This window comes from Podarcis pityusensis (assembly GCF_964106645.2).
Source record: "Podarcis pityusensis genome assembly, chromosome: 8".
NCBI lineage: Eukaryota > Metazoa > Chordata > Lepidosauria > Squamata > Lacertidae > Podarcis > Podarcis pityusensis.
Window position 1 is genome coordinate 56,417,610 of NC_138033.1, and position 22,397 is coordinate 56,440,006.

The window sequence follows — 22,397 nt, forward strand, 5'->3', positions numbered from 1 at the left end:
ACATGAGGAATAGCTCAGTTGGTAGAGTGTGAGACTCTTAATCTCAGTGTCATGGGTTCAAGCCCCACATTGGGAGAAAATTCTTGCATTGCAGGGGGTTGAACTAGATGATCCTCATGGTCCCAAGGTCTAGGATTCTATATCTAAACGATTTAAAACTCAAATGGATTACAGGGCTAAACTGCCCACGCAGCAGATGCCATGAAGGCCAATTATAATTTCCCCCAAATATTCCAGTTGTAAAATCATCATCAGTGATTCATTTTATTCCACAATAAATTGAATATTGACATGTTCCTCCCCCCCCCCCCATAATTTGGGAAAAGTTGACTAGGAAAAAATGTAGACTCTCTTACTGTTTATCTTAACTGCCAGATAAGTAGAATATGAGTGAATCAGGAAGAATGTTTCTTTGCTACAACAGCTTCCAAACTGGCACAGTGAAAGGTGATGGGATGGGCCTTTTGCTGTCACATGATGACAGGAGGGCTAGCTCTGGGTCCAACGGATTTTGCACTTGGCCAGGTCCACCTCTGCTCTGGAGGATACCTCTATCTGCCAGCAGAAGCTTCCCACTAGCCAGGTGCACTGGAGCATTCTGATAGAGCTGCACAGAGGGGAATCTACACCTCATTCAAACCCCATTCAGCATGATAGATCCAGGATTTAGAATGCTAAGTAAGAACCTTCCAAAATTACTAGAAAATAAAAGTTTGTATGAAAACTTCTAGCCACAACTTGTGGAAATAAAGGAAGGAAGCTGGCTCTTAACGTTTTAGAACACCATATGTAGACAACTTTACAAGCCTTTCTGTTTTGTTCTGGAAATGCTACAAACAATATTTCATTCAGTAACAAATAAGGTAACAATCTTTCTTTACCAGTAAGCTTGCAAGTATAATGTTATAGAAACCCTTGTCTTGGTTTCTGAAAAACTTACATATATCATTTAAGAAAAGACCTTCTGAGTCAGATCACTGGTCAGTTTGTTTCTACTTGTAGCTGTAGCCTTAGATTAAGTTTCTAACAGTGCAAGACACTTTGAATACAGTGGTGCCTCGCAAGACGAAATTAATTCGTTCCGCAAGTTTTTTCTTCTTGCGAGTTTTTCGTCTTGCGAAGCACGGTTTCCCATAGGAATGCATTGAAAATCAATTAATGCGTTCCTAGGGAAACCGCTTGCCAGGCTGGCGGTGCGGAGAAGGGCTTTTCTCCCCACCGCAAGCCTTCAGGACAGGTACGGGAACAGAGGGGAAGGCGCGCAGCGCTTTCCCTCTGTTCCCGGGGCTTGCGTGGGAGGAGGGTTTTTCCTCCCCACCGCCAACATTCAGAACAGCATTCTGAATGTTGGCGGTGGGAAGGAAAACCCTCCTCCCACCCCAAGTCTTCAGGAAAGCCATCCGAAGCTGGGCGGCGGGAGAAGGTGTCCCCGCCCCCCCGCCCGGCATCGGAGCTTCGTTCCGATGCCGGGCGGCGGGAGGAGGCGTTCCCCCCCCGCCCGGCATCGGAGCTTCGTTCCGATGCCGGGCGGCGGGAGGAGGCGTTCCCCCCCGCATCGGAGATTCGTTCCGATGCCGGGTGGCGGGAGGAGGCGTTCCCCCCCCCCGCCCGGCATCGGAGATTCGTTCCGATGCCGGGCGGCGGGAGGAGGCGTTCCCCCCCCCCCCGCCCGGCATCGGAGATTCGTTCCGAAGCCGGGCGGCGGGAGGAGGTCCGAGGACAGTGGGGAAGACGCGCTGCGCTTCCCCGCTGTCCCGGAGATTTCCCTATGGGCTGTCGTCTTGCGAAGCAAGCCCATAGGGAAATTCGTTTTGCGAAGCGCCTCCAAAACGGAAAACCCTTTCGTCTAGCGGGTTTTCCGTCTTGCGAGGCGTTCGTCTTGCGGGGTACCACTGTATTTTTATCTCAACTGACAGCTAATGTTGGGGGAGTCATTGAGGTTCATTTCATCAGTTAATTTCTTATAGTTTTAAACATCTTAAATATAATGTTGTCAATATGTCAGCAGAGTGAGTCTCACATTCCTGTATTTTCCACTGGGGGTGGAAATAGAAGTAATGCTGATTTACAAAACTGCCTTAGGAGTCAGAAACCTTACAAAATTTGGTTGAAAAAATAATAATTATAAAAATACTACCAATATAATCATTAAACTTAATAAAACAGTAAAAAAAGCCTATATCCAGTTGTTATTTATTAAAAGCTTGAACCAATAAAAAAACAGTTAAGCAAAGCAGAAGAAAGCATTCCAGGACCAGGGTACCGCTCCAGAAAAGGCTGTTTCGTTGGTTGCCACCTGTCCAACCTTTGAAGGCACAAGAATCTCTCTCTCTCTCTCTGACTCATCTGCCTTTATTCAGTAAATAATTATCATTGAAAAATATTGATTTGACAGAATTGGAAAATATTGTTTGCACCAGAAGCTAATAGCCAGGTATATTTTCTTGCTATCATATGTAGGCAGTACATCCTGAGTATTTTGAGGACTAAGCATTTGACTTAGTATTACTAAGTATGGTGTAGGTCTTGGAGAAATTTTGTCCAAAGCACTTGTATTCATGCATGTATTATGTATCTCTTGTATTTTGTGGAGGGAAGAGGAGAGGAAAATTTGGCCTCTGAATTTCCAAATATTTTATAATTTCCTGTTCATATAAACCAACTTTGTTATCATTTCTGAGTGTGTTCAAATAATTGTCTATGATCCTTGCTTTGTTAAGAAAAGTTTCTCACTCTTCTCAGACACAGAAATGGGGGAAATAATGGGTCCTAATTAAAGAGCTTGGAATTAGAGGACAGCTTAAGGCATATAATGAATGTCATGTTAAAATATTTACAGATAAATATAGATCATAGTATAAGCAGAAATGTAAATTGTAGTTATATATTTTTCTTGAGAACTTCAAATAAATATTCCTGAGGTTGTAATGCATACATACATGATCAATGTTTGATATTAAATGTATGTGTATACACACACATTTATCTGACTAGCATGTTATGTATTTTGCATATCACCTCAGAAATACTTATTAAAAAGGCTACAAGGTTATTTGCAGACTGTTAGCTGTTTTTGTCTTGCAGATTGGTTATGTGGTGGCTCTGTCTTAACCTTCATAATAATCTGGGTTTTCCCCTTTTTTCTTTCCCAGTTCTTCTGCTGTACTGACAGTATTGCTACAAGGAAGTATTTGTGATTGACCACAATGTGACACAGTGTAACCCACCAAAGGGAACCAATTTTTATACCAAATGGTATGGTGATTGTTCTGAAGCTAGAATGTATTTATCAAGCATCTGTCTTAGAATCATTCAACAAAATGTATTAATTGCTGAGGTGATTGCAGATCTATATTTTAACTCTAGTAATGTTGAATAGTGTGTGCCACATCTAGGTGGTTATTTTTATTTGCTAAATGACAAGAGGGAGTAGTTTTAAACTGACTGTCCTGGAGATTTATGGGTCTTTTTTTTTTTAAAGATATTTATTGAAAAGATTTTTTAAAATTACACAAAAAAAAGACAAGACAGAAAAATAAAAATAAAAAATAAAACCATCATTCTCAAATTCTCCACTTTCAATACCTTCTTTCTTTGTCCTCCTCCTCCTCCCTTTTCTTGTATCCTGATTAATAATAATCGCAGCAAATCCTTTCCATAATTCATAGTATTCTGTCATTACATTACCTTAATCTATTTTCATCTTATCTTATAAAAAACCTTAAAGTTTAAAACTTAAATCTTATTTTTACCAACTTCTCCTAACCATAACATTCTTACCAAATTCTTTAGACATTTTTACAAGAGCCAAGTAATTTCATTTCAACATTTTTCTAACATTCATCAATTTTATAGAACAATCCTAATGATAAAAAAAGAAATAAACAATCCAATCTTCATCCAGCGTCCCTTCCTCCTGGTCCCGGGTTTTGTCAGTCCTTTTTATCCTATTAATCTAGCACATTAACCTGGAAATCTTATATCCGAGATTTATGGGTCTTCAGTAGCCTCTGCCTAAGCAGGTAACCAAACAGTGTCTCATAGGAACATATCTGATAGAACATATAAATACTGCATCCCTGACATAAACCATGGCTTATGCACATGAGGTCATCTTGTGAACCTTACAGCTGAATGACATGTCTTCCTTGATTACAAGAAGAGGCTCTGGGACAGTATTTCCCTGTAATTTCTGATAAAGGTATGAGTTGGACAGAAAATATATGCTAAAAATTTTTTGTAGTTTGATTAATTCATCACATTCTTTTATGATTTTATATGTTATATTGGCTTAACACCAAATCTGTTATTATGCATGTTACTACTATGGAAATTCCAAATCTGCGGTTCTACAGCTCCTATTTTGGAAATAAGTTGTTTGCTGTCGATATTGTTAAAAAATAAATTTAAAAACTTTTTTAAAAAGAAAAATAAAGTAGTTTAATTAGTTGCTACTTTGTATGACCCTGCTGCACGAGGACAGCCAGGATCCCTAAGTGTTACTATTAAAATAAATTGTCATCAAGGCTGTGAAACATAGGGCTTAGAAGGAAGGATGAATCCTGAGAAGTGCAAGCAGGGTGCAAGCACTCTTGCAGTGTGGCTTCCCAACTCCCTCTTCTCCACTGCAGTTATCTGCAACCCTGAAAATTCATTCATGAGGTTTGGGGGACTCTCTTCACTCTTACACAGATTCTCCCCACCCACCCCAGCTCCAATCCCTTTACAGAAGGGGAATCTGTAGTGCTCCATATATTGTTGGATTCCAGTGTCCTTACTGGCTGGAACTGATGGGAGTTCAGCAACATATGTTGGGGCCAGATGTTTCTCTTCCCTGCTTTACAGCATTGACCATGGTACAGCATTATTTGGCATTAATGCCAACCATGGTTAATTTTAACCAGAATGTGCAAACTTTAATCCTTCTTTAAAATTCATGGGAGGAAGTTCATAAAACCAAAGGGTACTCTCAATCTCATAACCTCTCCTGTTTTTTATTTTATTTAAATATTGGTTAATTTTGTAACCTCATTGTTACAAATACAGTGGAACCTCTACTTACAGATCTAATCAGTTCTGGAGGTCCATCCATAAGTCGATCCGGGTCACTGGTAGACGTGCCGTTGTGCGCAGGCGCAATTGGCAGCAGCGCACTTCTGTGCATGTGTAGACAGCGGCGGCTGCATCTACACATGCGGAAACGGCAGAAGCTGCTTCTGCGCATCTGCGAATCACGGCATACCCGGTATTTACTTCCAGGTTTGCCACGGTCGCAACTTGGATCAGGCCCAACTAGAGGCGGTCATAAGTAGAGGTTCTACTGTATGGATTTTTCAGGAGACTGCATTTTTAAAAATTAAAATTTAAGTATTTACTTATTTGAGGTTTGTGGTGACAGGACATGTGCCATCATTGAGACCGACTGAAGTACAGCTGTTCAACCAGTGCAATAATGATAAAATGGGATGATGCACTAGCACACAAGTTCTTGTTTTCTTTTGTTTTGATCTGAGTGAGTCTGTTGTCAGTTATAGTTTATATTTGTACTTGTGGAATGTTTAGTTTGGGCATCCAGTTTTTCTACTTTTAGGCTGTGATGTATTTCAGATAGCATTCCTAAGCAAGTATATGGTATTTGAAGTCAACTGAAGCAAGCAATTAGTTTGAAAATTTGTGTTTTTCTTTAATACAGTACTGTAATTTGTCTTTCAGATCACTAATACTAATGAATTACCTTTTGGGGGTCAATGATTTCCTAGGATTATGTAAGACATTTGCAATGGAAATGCACTTCATATTAATGGGTAAGGATTATTTTGATTATTTCACCAAATTTAACAGCAAATGAAAGACCAACAAATTCTACCCTATCTGAGCTCTAAGCATTGTATACAACTTCTGTCCAGTTATATTGTGGTTCTGCCAGGTTAATTGTCATCTAAACAGGTGGTTTCAAATTACCGTATTTTTCGCCCTATAGGACGCACTTTTTCCCCTCCAAAAATGAAGGGGAAATGTGTGTGCGTCCTATGGGGCGAATGCAGGCTTTCGCTGAAGCCTGGAGAGCGAGAGGCGTCGGTGCGCACCGACCCCGCTCGCTCTCCACGCTTCAGGAAGCTATCCGCAAGACTTGTGCGCCCGGCAGGAGGTCCCGCCGGGCGCGCGAGGCTTGGGGCGGCAGCCTGAAGCCAGAAGCACGGGGCGTCCTCCGGAGGATGCCGCGTGCTTCGGGGAGGTGTGCGCAAGCCTTGCGCGCCCAGCGGGAGGTCCCGCCGGGTGCGCAAGGCTTGGGGCGGCAGCCTGTTCTGGGGGTTGGGGTCGGGGAAAGCTTGGGCCTCTCCCGCCCCAGCCCCGCGGCTGGGGGGGGAAATAATTTTTTTTTATTCATTTCCCCCCCAAAAAACGAGGTGCGTCCTATGGGCCAGTGCGCCTTATAGGGCGAAAAATACGGTACCTATTTTTCTACCATGTCATTGAATTACAAAGATGACATGTATAGATTCCCATGGGTGATAGATAATTTGTGTTCCTGGCCTTCAGTGTTTTCCAGGGACAATTGGCTAAAGTAGGAATCGATGTTGTATGGTCTTTTTTATGCAATTCAGTTCACCAGTAATTCCAGCATGGAGTAAACTAAGGAACTGGTTTTTTATCTTGCATTCTTTGCACTGATAGATGTGGATATTTTCTCAAATTTCTCATTTCAGGAAACTTTCAGATCTGTCAGTGCAGTGGATGCAAGTTGAATGAACGGATGCTAATACACTTACCAAATAAAAACAGGATTTTTTAAAAAAGGCAGAATGATACTTCCTGAATTTTAATGAATGCCTTTTGGGAAATACACATGCTCAAGCAATTATTATCACTGTTGGACATTAAAAGAGTATATATGATTAACTGATAATCCTCAGAATACTATGCTTTACACTGTCTTCTTAAAATTTAGGCTTCTAAGACTCCTGTGCAGATGCTCAGGCAATTCCAGTCTGTCTTTTTTACACACACACAAACACACTGCAGATTTTCCATGGCTTTTCGTGCTGCATGTGTTGTGAAAAGGGGCACAATGACTGCAGTGGGAAGGAGTAGCCCCTGAACTCCATTGAACTTGCAGAAAATCTTCCTGCATCTCATTGAAGTTCCAGCTGAAGTAAATGCCAGTGATTTAAATAAAACTTGATTCTTAAAGTTTGCTCTGTGTTACTTGGAAGTAAGTTACATTTGAAATTCCAGGAAAATTATTTAGGATAATAATGCGTACTTTTGTAGACTGAAATGTTAAGCGATTTAATCTTGGATAGAATTCTCTGGGATGTTGGAGCAGATGACACTGATAAATCTTTAGTAATTTGGATTTTGTGGATTATTTTGTTGGTGATAATTTAGCATTTTAAATGGAGTTTCTATTCTGGACCTTGTATAAATCCTTGTAACATAGGAACTTCAATGATAAATGCTGTTAGCTTTGATCTATATTTCTTGGAACAGTTTCATTGTTTTACATCTCTGCAAACAGAGTAGTACTTTCAGATAGTAAGTCCATACTGATATGCATGCCCAGTTTGCAGGTAGAGAAAAAATATAAACAGTGAGATCAGATAGAAATGAAATGCAAAAAATACAGTGTGGTATTCCATGAAGTAGTACAGTTAGTGCAAGGACAGCTGAAGTTCCTCTCTGTCTTCTTTCCCCATGTGCCTGCTAAATCTGTTCCCGGGGCTCCCCCAAATCTCTAGAATAGATTTGGGTAGGGTGCCGGCAGAGTGGAAGGGGTACAGAGCCATTGTGCAAGTGGAAACTTCGTGTTAACAGAATAAGTGCATTGGATACTATCCACAATTGGTGACAGTTATGTTAAAACTTAATTGTATTCAATATAACTACAGTGGCAATTCATAACAGCAGTAGCTTCCATTGGCTAGATATTTCTGGATTAAGCAGAAATTGGATGGCCATCTGTCATGGATGCCTTAACTGAGATTCCTGCCTTGCAGGGGGTTGGACTAGAGGACCCTTGGGGTCCCTTCCAATTCTACAGTTCTATGGTTCTATGGTCTTGGACTTGCTTATTTGCTTTTTTACATATGGTTAACTGAAAAGCCTTAAGTGACTGTACTGAAGTTAAGGGGCATTACTTTAGTCAAGAGCTATGAAATGGATATGCTGATATAGTTTGTTTACGTAGGAACTACCATGGTAGCCAAATTAATTGATATGGACAGTTTTTGTGTTGCTGCAACATAAATTATAATGCAGAAATGTTAGATAATGTGTAGAATGTATTATGACTCTACCTGAGGTGGAAGATTGAACAATTATGTTAAATGATTGTATACATCCTCAAAATGTGAGTAGATGAACCTGATAAATTTTGAAGATTTTTTTCCCTGTAAAAATGCTTGAAAGTTCAGCAGTTTGGTAGGGATTAAACTATAAAAACCCTCCACTTATCTTAAGATCAAAAAATGTCACAAAAATGTATCAAACCAAAGTTTTCACAGTGCCAACTCAACACCTATGGGAAGCCTGCAAGAACAGCATTATTTCCTTATGATTTCCAGCAACTGCCTCCAACAGTGATGGTAGTACATAGCCAGCATGGCTAGTAGTCATTGATTACTTTACCATCCATGAATTTGTCTAATCCCCTTCTAATACTGAACTGAGTCATAACAGTAATGTCACTGACAAACAAAAACATAAATAGTTAAAATCCAGTATTGATCCACATTATCTTGAAGTTTCAGATCATTGCAAATAAAATAGATTTACAGAAACTTGTTATAGCCCTTTTGACAACAAATCAACAAATTCCTTGAAAGAATACATTTTTAAAAAGTAAGAAGCTGTAATAAATCTTATTTTAAAAAGTAGCATGAGCTTCCTGAGCTAGGATTGTCATGACATTTACTGAGATGATGGGAGGAGACAGCCTGCAAATATAAATAAACTTTATAGTTTTAAGTATGATGTACCAAGGAGGAAATCAACAGAAAGACACTGGCTATGTTCAGACATCATATTAAACCATAGTGTAACATGATGTGAATGATCCTAGGCAAGCCCTTGGGTTCACATTTTCTCCCATCTGGTAGGAATTATGGATTCTGGGGGTTTAGCTTTTGCTTAACAAGTAGTTTCATCAGACCTGATAAACTAGGTTTACAATGACTTTTTTCAAACAAGCCACATGGTTAATTTGACATCATTGTTTAGAAAGCTAGCTTGTTTCAACAAACTGTAGTTCAGATTAACCAAAGGTTAGAATTATGATCTAATGCTAAACTGTGGTTAAGTCAAATCAGAAGAGAAAGCTCACAATCTCCTACTTGCAAATGCACTGAAAGAGGAGGGGGAGTGGCAGGGATGGTGATGTTAGGAGGAAACATTTGAACCTTAAGTTCTTTCCCATCATGCTAAACCACATACTTCACATTATATATTGGTGAAATTTACAGCTCATTTATTTTAGAGCAGTCATTTTAAAATCCATATTGATATGGTTGAAGATTGTTTTGCAGTCACTGTGGAAGCCCTTTATATGATACTTATGATAACACAGCATTGCAGTCTGTCAACTTGTTTGTGTCCCAATAAACCATGGTGAATAAAAATCAATATTTTTGAAGCTAGTTTTTTTAAAGATTTACAGATTTATTCAACTATAATAAAACATCAAACTCTTCAACCATCTCTTAAATTGAATCCATGATTGTTTGTCAAACATTTATTTAAAGGCTCCTTTTCTATGTAAAAGAATGAAGTGGTGGCAAAATAATGTTATGAAATCAAGTGTTGTAGATATGACCCAATTGATTGTTAACTGCATGTATTATTATGCATACAATGAGTAGTTACACTCTTTTAACCAGATAGTTACTTTCAGTATCATGGACAAACACAGGTTTTCCCAGTATCTACCAACCCTTCCTTCTGAAATGTTCTGGGCATTTAACTGAAGATTAAGTTATCCTGCTTTTGTCTTTGCTTTTGTATATGGAGGTGACTAGAACTGTTTAATAACTGCTCCCCTAAGCAGATAAGATTTCTGTGAAAAAGGCATGACCTGAGATTTCAGCTTGTGTTCCTATATAGTAAAAAGGTTACGTGTCTAATGCAAACATATGTATTATTATAGCAATTGATTAGTGGCATGCATATTCAGGAAATATATCAGAAAGTTGGAAATTTGGGTTCACATCAGTCCATCTGCAACAACATTTCTGTATTTTAAGTGTCACATGACAGGAGACAAAACATGATTTGGGGGGCAGTGGTAATTTAAAATACAGCCCCATACATTAACATTTTAAAGTAACCGCTTAATTGCTTTTTTCCCTCTTGCCTAGGGTATTTTAAACACTTCAAGACATTATTTCTTCAAATGTGCTAATGGATGTGGACATGGCTTAGATAAGGTGTTGACCACTGCAAATTCTCTGTTGCTGTGTGCTGCCGAAAGGCTAGCTGACTCCATTTGGAGTAGTGTCAAACTAGCACAGATATATCAAGATGACAGATCCTATGATGGACTTTTTTGATGATGCCAACCTCTTTAGTGATACCTTAGAAAGTTTGTCTGATGATGCTTTTGTACAAACTGGACCTGTTTCACTTGTTGATGAATTGAACTTGGGTGCAGAGTTTGAACCTTTACACATCGACTCGTTAAACCATGTGCAGGAAACGCAAACTCAACAAAAGATAAATGAATTTGGGCAGCTAAATCAGTATGATTCATTGAAACTTCAAGTAAACCAGTCCTTCAGCAGCCCAGCTGAAAATGTTTTATCACCACACTCTGAGTTTAATTGCTCACCCATCCATCCCCAAAGCCAAACCAATGGGATGTTTCCTGATGTGGCAGATGGAAGCCCAATGTGGGGACACCAAACTTCTAGCAGTGTTTCAAATCAGAATGGATCCCCTTTTCACCAAGGTCGTTCACAATCTATGCAGCAGAACAAAAGCTTTGTAGCACACCATGATTTTGCCTTATTTCAGGCCAGCGAACAGCACCATCCGTGTGCCTCATTGCAGTCGCAGCAAAACAGAAATGGCATCAATGCAGGAGAGGACACTCAAAGTCAGTCAGAAAACTTCATGGAGGTTAATGCGTCTGTTCCACATAGAACCAGTGTTTCTCATGCACCTCAAGGTGCTACTCTTTCAGACTCACAACAGTCTATCTCTGTGCAGTCATTTTCTCAGACTGCAAGTGACTCACCTCACTTTTGTGGGACTCAAGACGGAAACTTTGATGGACACTCTCCTACTATAACTCCATGCTCTGTTAATACACAGTTTTCACCTCCTTATTCCTACTCTAGTAACCATGTTTCTCCTACCAGTCTTCTACAGTCTTCGACAGCTCTTTCTGTTAGTCAACAAACTCATTCTCTATCTGATTTTCCAGAGAGTGATGCCTTTGCTTCTCAGATAGGGACCAAGCAAGAAAATACAGATAACCTCCTTAACTCAAGTCCATCTTTAAATTCAAATAATTTCCATGCGTTGCATTCAGCACATCCTCGGGGCAGCTTCAGTGGTTCAAAACTGTCTGCAGTGAACATTAATTTTTCTGCCCCTGCTGGCTCTGGTCCTCAGCTGAGCTATTTCAGTGATTCTATAGAAGGCAATGGTTTTTCGTCTTTGGATGAGAATTTGCTTCATCAAGTCGAATCTCAAGCTGAATCATTTACGGAACTTGATCCAGAAACTCTCCTTCAGGAAGATCTCCTTCCCCAGTTCAGTGAATCTACATTTGTGCAGGACAGCTCAAGTAATGAGTTAGAACACCACCTAGAACACCATGTTACCCCACAAGTGACAGAGCCCTCCCACCTTGTTCGGACTCAGACTCAAAATTGCAATCATCCCTGGTATCCTCCTAGTTCTAATCAACACCTGCAAGAGCGAAAGCGTGTAAATGCTCAAGGGCAGGTAGGTAATGCTTTTCTGGGAGGGTTATATTTTGCTGTAGCTAGTTCATTTTTACCTTGCTATTAGTCAAAAGTAGTTAGTAGTTCAACCAATATAAGGAGGCAGAACCATAATCCATTAGTAAGAAAAACTATCCTGAAGTATAGGATCCTGTTTAAAAAGGGGGGTGGGTTGGAGAGGTTTTTATAACTTTTCGGCTGTTTGAGATGGAATACTAAATAGCATTTAAATCTTAGCTCTAAATGCCTTTTGCACACTTCACTTTACAGTGTCTTCCATCTCAGAAAATACAGCATTCTGCCATATCTTCCAAAATTGAATACACATTTCAGTTTGTTTCTGTACGACTTGGCAGACTGTTATTTTTGCTTTCGTTACTGCCAACTGTTGAGTTTTGTGGTATAAACTGGAAGAAAAAAAATTACAAAAAAGTGTTGAGAAATAAGTTTTATAATGCTGCTTGCTTTGTTTTTTCTCCCCCATATCAAATTAATTGAAGTTATAAAACACCTTTATGGTCTTTTTAATAACACATAGAGGTATGACTCTAGCTTTGAACATTGTTGCCATGAAGAGTTGTGTATATATAACTATTATTGTTGAAATTTATAAGCAGAATTGAATATATATGCGCGCGCGCGCGCACACACACACACACACACATATATGTGTGTGTGTGTGTGTATATATATATATCAAAAATGTAACAAATATCAGCAATATATAATATTGATGGAAATACTGGATTCTGTTTTTTCTATTTAGGTAGGTGGCTGTGGATTTTAATATTTTATTATGAGAACCTAGTATTTACTTTGAAAACATTTTGGAGCAAATTATGGTGTAATTTATAGTAGTGAGCATAAAACATCCCTTTGATTTCAAATCTGTTATTAATAGTGACTGCTATTTGAGCATAAATTTTCCAAGAGAGTATGCTTTTTGACATTTTGGCATGACCAAATACTAGTGTAATATATTCTTTATATTTCATTTGTCTATTTCCTTTTGGGCTGTAAAATACTTTTTTCTCATGTGTTAAGCATAGCATGAATCTAGAAGAATGCATCTTTCTTTTCTTTGAAGGCAGGTGTTGCTTAGCAGTAGTTAACCACATAACAGTTAGATGGCAGAGGTACTTGATGCTGTTAAATCATTAAGTCTTTAAGGTCACAATGATTAATATGGTAGAATGTCTAGGGAACATAAATGATATTGCTCATGAGCCCTAAATATGAGATCACCGAGCATTCAAAATTCTGCACAATGGGTGACAAGATAATCATTTGTATGAACTGAAGTGATATGTCAAACACTAATTATTATGCTGGCCATCCTAATCTTCAATTTAAGCAAGGGTGCCTAACTCACAGGCCATTTATTTTCATTTACAAATTTGTAAACCACTTCATACCCTGAAGCCACTGACCATTTTTAGTAGCCAGCTAAGCATCAAGACTTAAGATGCCTGCCTAATTTCAGCTGGTAATTGATTCTAGAGGGCTAGAGTTGTAACACAAAAGCCCAGTTTGGGGTGAACATCTGGGGCATGCAGAATTCTCAACCATGCCCCTTCTGAGGAGTGCATTGGCTGGGCAGGGATATATGGAACAAGGCCATCCCTTAGGTAGCCTGGCCTCAAGTTCTTGACCTTCAAAAGTTTTATGTGAACCCCAGAAACATGCACACCAGCTTTGTGAGGTCATGTTTAACTCTCTTTGCACTTAGCAGATGGTTCCTGCTGTGTCCATTCCATTCCCTGGCTGTTTTTGTCCCAAAACTGCATCCCTAAGCTTTCTGACCTTGCTGATATTTTGCACTTCCACATACTGGTAAACTTTCTGCTAATGTAAGGTGAACTGTATTTTGCTGATTATGTTCTGGGGATAGCTCGTAAACCAAATTTCATATAGTCAAAACAGATTGTGTTCAATGGCAGGTGGGATTGGCAAAGTCTTTTTTCCTGGATGCCCGCCCCCTTTTAAAATGTTTTTATTTTTTATAGCCAAGCATGTATAGCTGAATCCACATGAGTAAATGTGTGTAAGTTGCAAGTTACCTGTATTATTAAAAAGATAATACCTAGAGTGCAGCTGAAGCATCTGCTCTTAGGGACAATCATGAGGTATCATCTTTTCAGAATACCTCAGTGGGAGCCAAATGAAGCAAGCATCTCAAAGTAACATTGAGATTTGTGATAAGGGCTGAATGAAACCAGCCGAGCTGAACGATAGTGTATTTTATCGTCGTCAGGGCAATCCTGGTGTAGGATATCCTCCACTACCAGTGCTGCCCTGAGAAAGAAAAATGCTGAATGAGTATGTGTCTACTGAAACAATCCCCCACCCCCGTTCTGACTGCTTGCTTGCATGTTTGCAGACTGCTCATCCATCCCCCTTCTCTGCTGAGCATGTGGATTGTAGTGTGTGTGTGGCATGTGGCAGTTTAGGTGTGGCCAATCCTCACTGAAATATACTCAGAGTCGCAAAGTGATTTCATGCTCTTTATTCAGCTCATAGTGGTGAGGAGGAATGAATAAATGTCCCCTCACAGTATCTGCTTTATATACATTATTTACACAATGGGCTGCACATGATTGGCTAATTCTGGAATTCTACTGTAAGCCAATCAGGTTGTGGATTCACTTCTATCTGGAGCAGGATTGGGTGGTTCCTGCCAACCAATCATACTGCTGCATTGTTCTAGGACCAATCAGACTGCTGCATTCTGAATCCTATTGTTCTAGGACCAATCAGACTGCTGCCTTTTGGATCCTATTGTTCTAGGACCAATCAGACTGCTACAGTTTGGATCCTATTCAACTCAGTACATAACACCCCTCCCCTCTAAGTTCCAGTCCTGCCCGGGAGGTCGCATTCATAGTCCTGAAGGTATGCCGGCGGCCTACGTGTGCGTTGTGGCCTGGGGTGTTCCCTGGTCCGGGCTCCGGGTTCTGGCTCGTGTTCCAAGGATGCTGGCTGTGATGCGGCTGTTTGGTCTGGTGCAACCGGCTCGCTCAGTCGTGGTTCTGGTTCCGGTGTCCTTTCGGCCTCACGGGTCCTCTCTGTATTTACTGATTCTGCCTCTCCTGCTGGCCCCTCCTGCTCTATGGGCCTCACTGCCCCGCTGTTCCCTTGGGACTCCTCTGACCTGTCCTCCTCCTGGTTTTCTCCCGGGAATCGTCGCCGTATCTGGTCGCAGTGGCGGCGCCAGCATTGCCCCCCATCCGTTAGCACCTCGTACGACACGGGGCCAGTGACCCTGGTGATTGTGGCGGGTACCCATGCTGGGCCTGCCCCAAAATTCTTTGCGTACACTGGGTCCTGGGCCTCGAAGGTCCGGGGGTTCCTGCCTTCCCCCACCACTACCTCATCCTGAGCTCTATCGGGGTGAAGGCGGTCCAATCTGATTGCAAGGCGCCGACCCATTAGTAGTTCAGCGGGGCTCCGGCCAGTCGTTGAGCTGGGGGTGCTGTGCTGTGCTAGAAGGAATGTGGCAAGGCGGTACTCCCAGTCCCCTTGCGTCATGCGGCGAAGGGTGTCCTTGGTGGTCCGCACCATGCGTTCTGCTTGGCCATTGGTGGCAGGGTGGAACGGCGCCGAACGGATGTGGCGGATGGCGTTCTGCGCTGTGAAGGTTTGGAATTCTCCTGACGTAAATGCAGTCCCGTTGTCTGAGACGAGAGTGTCAGGGAGCCCGTGGGTTGCAAACAGCCTGCGTAGTACCCGGATGGCTGCGGACGTGGAAGTGGACGGTACCAGTGCGACTTCCAGCCATTTGGTGTAGGAGTCCACCACTATGAAGAATGTTTTCCCCTGAAAGGGGCCAGCGAAATCCACATGCAGGCGTGACCATGGTGCTCGGGCGGACTCCCAGGACTGGACTGGGGCCCTTGGGGGATCTGGGCGGGATTCTTGGCAGGCCTGGCAGTGTTTGACCCAGGCCTCTATCTCTCCATCGATCCCCGGCCACCACACATAACTCCTGGCAAGGGCCTTCATTCTTACTACCCCTGGATGTGTCTCGTGTAGGGCTGTGAGGACCCTTTTGCAGAGGGGCTGGGGAACAACGACTCTGCTTCCCCATAACAGGCACCCCTTGTGGGCCGACAGTTCATGTTTGCGGGTTGTGTAGCCGGAGAATTCTGGCCCGGGGCTGCTGCTGGGCCATCCCCTCCACACCCAGTCCAGGACCCGGGAGATGACCCTATCTTTCTTGGAATGGTGTGCAACTTCTTGTGCCTGAATGGGGCGGTCGGGAAGCAGCTCCAGGCTCATAACCTCTTGTGCAGGTGCTGGGTCAGGGCCTGTTTCCGGTAGTGGTAGCCTGCTGAGGGCGTCCGCATGGCCCATCGCCTTCCCAGGTCGGTGAATCAGTGCATACTGGTAGCTGGCAAGGAAAATTGACCACCTGAGGACGCGAGGAGACAGCACTTGGGGGGTCTGCTTTTCGGGGGCAAACAAGCCAAGCAACGGCTTGTGGTCAGTCACCACGGTGAAGGGCCGCCCGTACAAGAAATCATGGAATTTTTTTACTCCCTTTACGATTGCCAGACCCTCCTTGTCGATTTGCGAGTAGTTCCGCTCGGTTGTGTTGAGTGTCTGGGAAAAGTACGCCACCGGTACCTCTCTTCCATCCGGGAGTTGGTGCCCCAGGACAGCTCCAATGCCATAGGGTGAGGCGTCGCATGCTAGCACCACCGGCAGCCTCTCGTCGAAGTGTGCCAAGACCGAGTTTGAGACAAGCAAGTCCTTGACTGCCTGGAATGCGGCCTCCTGGCGCTGGCCCCACACCCAAGGGGCCCGCTTGTCCAGGAGTCTGTGTAGGGGCTCCGCTACCGCCGCCTTGTGGGGAAGGAAGGAATGGTAAAAGTTCAATAGTCCCAAGAAGGCCTGAAGTTCAGTCTTGCTCTTGGGCGCTGGGGCATCACAAATGGCCCGTACCTTGTCCCCAGTCGGGTGGACCCCTTCTGCGTCCACCATAAATCCCAGAAAGTCCACCTGAGGCACTCCTAGTAGACATTTTTCCCGCTTCACCTTGAGACCCGCCGTCTGGAAACGGTGCAGAACGGTGCGGAGGCGGTCCTCAAACTCCTCTGGTGTGGGGCCGGCAATCAACACATCATCGAAGAAGGGGGTGACGCCAGGAATCCCTTTAAGGAGAGAGTCCATTATATTCTGGAATATGCCTGGTGCCACGCTGACACCGAATTGCAGCCGCTTTACCCTGAACGCTCCTCTGTGCGTCACAATCGTCTGTGCCTCTGCTGTGGCCTCATCTACTGGCAGCTGTTGATATGCTTGGGCCAAGTCCAGCTTGCCAAAAATTTTCGACCCAGCCAGGGTGGCAAGGACATGGCTGACCACTGGCACTGGGTATGCGTGGGCCGTGAGGGCCTTGTTTATGGTACATTTGTAGTCTGCGCAGATGCGGACCGAACCATTAGGCTTGACGGGTGTGACGATTGGGGTTTCCCAGGGAGCATTAGGCACCGGCTCCAGCACTCCTTGCTCTACGAGTCGGTCCAATTCCTCGTCTATACGGGGTTTCAAGGCGAACGGGACCCGGCGGGCCTTGAGCCTGACCGGTCGTACTGCGGGGTCAAGCTGTAGCGCAATGGGGGGGCCCGTATACTGTCCCAATTTCCCATCGAAAACCCCTGGAAATTCCTTGCATATGGCGTCCACGTCCACTTGTAAGCTAGTGTGGTTCACCCCGGTGACAGCTAGCCCCAGTGGTCCAAACCATGCCAATCCCAGTAAGCTAATGTAGGGGCCCTTGACCACAAGCAAGTCCAGTTGCCGCGTCCGCCCTCGGTATTGCACCCTGAAGGTCCCCACCCCCATTGTGGGGACCTTACGTTTCTGGAAGTCCCGGAGGGTGAATGGGGCCGGCCTGAGTTTGGGACCCCCAGTGGGACACAGTTTCCTTAAGGTCCTTGCCGAGATTATGGATAGAGTTGAACCCGTGTCAAGCTCCATGCGGCATGGGGCCCCCTCTATCTGTACCTCTACATAAATTTTCTCTACGTTGGGGTGGGGCAACTGGTATACCTGGAAGTCCGTGAGCTCCGTCGAGTTGCCTTGGTGCGTTGGGCCCCGGGACCTGGGGCTCTTGGATTGGTCATCTGATGCCTGGTGTCGGGTGGGCCGAGCCCGACACACCCGGGCGATGTGTCCCGATTTTCTGCACTGCCTGCACTCTGCGTTGCGGAAACGGCAGGTCCTCCTCTCGTGACTCTCCCCGCAGCTTGCGCAGTTCCCTCCTTCTCGTCGAGGCAGCTGTGGTCTGTGCGCTGCTTGAGTGCGCTGCTGTACTCGGTGCACCTCCTCCCTGTCGGATCCTGAGTCGTCGGTGAGGTCTTCATGGTGGACCCTCGGTTGGGATGGCAGGCTCGGCCGTGCCTCTTGGGTCGACCTCTCGGCAGCTTCTGTTGCCAGGGCCTCCTCCAGAGCGACCTGGAACGTTAGGTCCTTCTTAGCGTAGAGGCGTCGTTGCAGCTTCTCATCCTTCAGGCCACCGACGAGGCGGTCACGAAGCATGTTCTCCAGCTCTGAGAAGTTGCAGAACCGGGCGGCTTGGCGGAGAGAGGTCACAAACCCAGTTATGGTTTCCCCAGGGGCTTGCCGCTTTGCGTAGAAGGCATTTCGACGAGCCACCACTGAGGGCTGCGGCGAAAAGTGCCCCTTCAGCTGTTCCATTATTGTTTTGTATGGAACAGTAGCGACGTCTTCAGGCGCAAGGAGAGCCCGGGCGATTTCAAACGTCTCCTCTCCGCAGACGCTGAAGAATATCGCCCTCTTCTTGGCGTCTTCTTCGTCGGTGACCCCTTTGGCTTCTAGGAGGAAGGTGAAACGGGAGGCGTACGCTTCCCAGTCTCCAGATGCTGGGTTGAATGGCGAGAAGCTGCTGTTGGCTGCCATTCTGAGTTCCTTGTGCCCCGGAGCTGAAGCCTGGATACACGGTGCGAGGCAGCGGTGCGGCAGTTGGCGGTGCTGCGGTGCTGTGTGTGGCAGTCAGCTCAGCGGGATCCCACCTTCGTCGCCAGTGAAATATACTCAGAGTCGCAAAGTGATTTCATGCTCTTTATTCAGCTCATAGTGGTGAGGAGGAATGAATAAATGTCCCCTCACAGTATCTGCTTTATATACATTATTTACACAATGGGCTGCACATGATTGGCTAATTCTGGAATTCTACTGTAAGCCAATCAGGTTGTGGATTCACTTCTATCTGGAGCAGGATTGGGTGGTTCCTGCCAACCAATCATACTGCTGCATTGTTCTAGGACCAATCAGACTGCTGCATTCTGAATCCTATTGTTCTAGGACCAATCAGACTGCTGCCTTTTGGATCCTATTGTTCTAGGACCAATCAGACTGCTACAGTTTGGATCCTATTCAACTCAGTACATAACACTCACTGCATCCCTCAAGCCCAAAAAAGTTAGTGCACCTGAGTTAAACCCATGGTTTAGTTGCTTACATTCTAAATAGTTTTACTTTCCCACCTGCACACACATACAGTGGTACTTCAGGTTACAGACGCTTCAGGTTACAGACTCCGCTAACCCAGAAATAATACCTCGGGTTAAGAACTTTACTTCAGGATGAGAACAGAAATCGTGCGGCGGCGGCAGCGCAGCAGCAGCAGTGGGAGGCCCCATTAGCTAAAGTGGTGCTTCAGGTTAAGAACAGTTTCAGGTTAGGAACGGACCTCCGGAACGAATTAAGTATGTAACCAGAGGTACCACTGTATCTACATTTGTTTATGTTTTACCCGAAAGAAAAGAAAAAGCAACTCTTCCAAAAGCTTACCTGAATGTAATTCTTAATTGTCAGCTATGACCAGGTGAGCGGTTATTTTAGAAGTTTTGAGTTGCAGAGCTTGCTGTTCCTAGAATGTCTGTTAGGAAGTACACCATTAGGAGAGGTGAAATCAGTGTTTTGCCAGTAACCTCATCAGCCTTGAAAATAAACTACTAGCCTGCCAAAAAAAAAAAAAAAAAAAGTTACTCTGCCTGCTAGAGGATGACAGAGTGAGTAGTGGAGAGCCCTGCTGGATTCAGAGGAAGGAACTTCCCTTCTCTAGTAGAATGGAATTCTGTGCACTCACCTGTCTGCTATGACTACCAAGCTAGTGCTAAAATGCAAAGCTAAAGCTGGTGAAGGCTGCTAGTGAAGCAAATTTTAGCATGAGAGAAATGAAAATGTGGTAACATTGACATTACTTGAAATATTACTGACTTGGTGCTTTAAGACGTTGGCTTATGTTATTAAGCTCTGATGAAAAAATAAGCAAGATAAATTTCCAGTTATGTGGATGCATCTATGGATGCTACAAAATGACATGGATATGTAAATGAGACCTTATGAAGAAGGTTGATGGGTGCTACGATGGTTAATAGGTGTCAGTTAAAAGTCAGAAATTGCTAACAATATTTTGAAAGTTATAAATGCAGGTGCAAGTTTCAAAAAAGCCTACAGTTTTTCATAAGCGGCACCTAAAATGTCAACACCTAATTTTTCTCATTAATATCAGTGCAGAGAGGGAGATAACATTTGCTAAATATGTTAAGAAATCAGTGACATTTAATTTGTCCTCTTTTATTATTCAAAATAATAAAATTACTCCATGACACCATGTAGTGTAGCCCATTTTTTACTTGTTGCTTTAAATTTTGGCCTGCACAAATTAAATCCTGCATATAATAATGTAACATATTTAAAAGCAAGCAGATACAAATTCTTCCCAGTAATGTTCTTTACAAACTCTTTTGGTACATGGGGTATGGACAAATTTCTAAGTTGTCAGGTCACCTTTTACATTGTAAGTATATTACAAAAATGTTTTATCCATTTTTATTAATATAATGTTTCTAAAGTCACAAGTTAGACCTTGGTGGTTGTTTGTTGTCTTTCTTGTCAATTCTTTGTTAGTATGAGTCCTCCGTGTCCTGGATTTGCATGGAATGACTGCCAGCAGTGAAATACGATCCTAGCTATTACTTGGTGTACTGCACTGCACAGGCTGCCTAGCACTCTGCCAGGAAACTAAGTAACAGAAAGCAGAGTTGTTAACAGTAGCTTTCGTCCTATTAGCCTCCTCCATGCATACTCAAAGCAGAGTACAAACAGGAAGTGGATTCCAGGAAGGGGAGGGGAGGCTGGAATTTGTGGATCACTCCAGTATATAAGGAGGATGTGGGTAGGATCAAAGCCAAACTAAACTGTATGTTTAATTTCTCTGGAACTGGAAGATATTAAACACTGTACTCAGATCTTTTGCAAAGTTTAAGATTTAAAATAATCCAGTAAAAAATAATACTCAGAAACAGCTGTAAAATAAATTTCAGTACCTATAGCACTCATTTTGGGGATCATGATAAATCATGGTTTACTGTAATGGGAGCAAGCCACAATGAGTCTTAGGCTCATTTGTTTTGGTCCCCTTTCGTCTAAATCACCTTTATAACCCATGGTTTGAAGTTGATTTGTTAGAAACAAACCGAAGTTAATATTAATCACAGTTCATCAATGACAAGCTGAAAATAATTGGGGGGGGGGGGGATAAATGTAAACGCTTCCAATATCCTCATGGATATGTTGGTGCAATAAAAGAGAGAGGGGAATACACAAGCTCAAGGTTCACTGTAGCTCGTTTCAACAACAAAAAATTCCAGTTTATTCAACCAACTCACAATCATATGTCTCTTACTTAGGAAAGTAGAACTGATTCTTGTCCTTTCTTCCTGTTAATATTCCTGAGAAGTGAAACTTACTGAAGTGTTCCAAAATGCATAGCTTATGTTATGTGAAGGAATATAACAGAAGTTTTCAAACCGTGGTTTGTTGAAAGGTGGGACAAACTCAATTTCTGCACTTGACCCTAAAATTGTTTTTTTTTTTCTTCTGGCAATAAAGATCAAGGCTCTTTTGACCAAGCCCAGGTTAACAAGCATGCTAACAAGGCCCTGGTTTGATTTTCAAACAAAAAATAAGTGGTCCAAGACCCCAGCAATGTTCAGTTGGTCTGCAGAGGGAAAATTAAAGAACTACTTGTATCTAGTATATAACATACATATATGACAATGTTTCTTCCAAAATAAATTTAACAGAGCCAATAAGAGGAAAAACAAAGCTTTATATTATGACCACAATCCAAAATACATTCATAAAGGAGTAAGTCTCATTAAATTAAGTAGGATTTGCTTCTGAGTAAAGAGGCTTGTGATTGCACTGCATGTGTTTAATTATATTGCAAATTTATCGAGAAAGCTGTGAAATAATGTAAAATCCATATTTTGAGTATAGGTGGGATAATCAAGATATTTGCTGGTAGTTTTTTTATTTTAACAACATACAAGTTTAAATATCAAACATAATGTTTCACCCAAATCTAACATGAAATGGCACATGTAAAGTTCTTTAAATGGTCATGTGATTCATGCC

The 22,397-nt window shown here is 42.9% G+C and overlaps 1 protein-coding gene across 9 annotated transcripts in view; it reads left to right on the forward strand.

The window, feature by feature from the left end:
• The window catches only part of CHD9 (chromodomain helicase DNA binding protein 9), an 81,507-nt gene that overhangs the window by 6,261 nt on the left and 52,849 nt on the right, over positions 1-22,397 (forward strand). For 8 of the 9 annotated variants that reach the window (XM_081015350.1, XM_081015346.1, XM_081015353.1 and 5 more), the window contains 3 exons: positions 3,153-3,255; positions 5,713-5,804; positions 10,353-11,946. In XM_081015350.1, the coding sequence (XP_080871476.1) occupies positions 10,516-11,946 (1,431 nt within the window). In that variant the 5' untranslated portion in view covers positions 3,153-3,255; positions 5,713-5,804; positions 10,353-10,515. The remainder of the gene's footprint in view (positions 1-3,152; positions 3,256-5,712; positions 5,805-10,352; positions 11,947-22,397) is intronic. The other variant, XM_081015348.1, reaches the window with a different exon arrangement.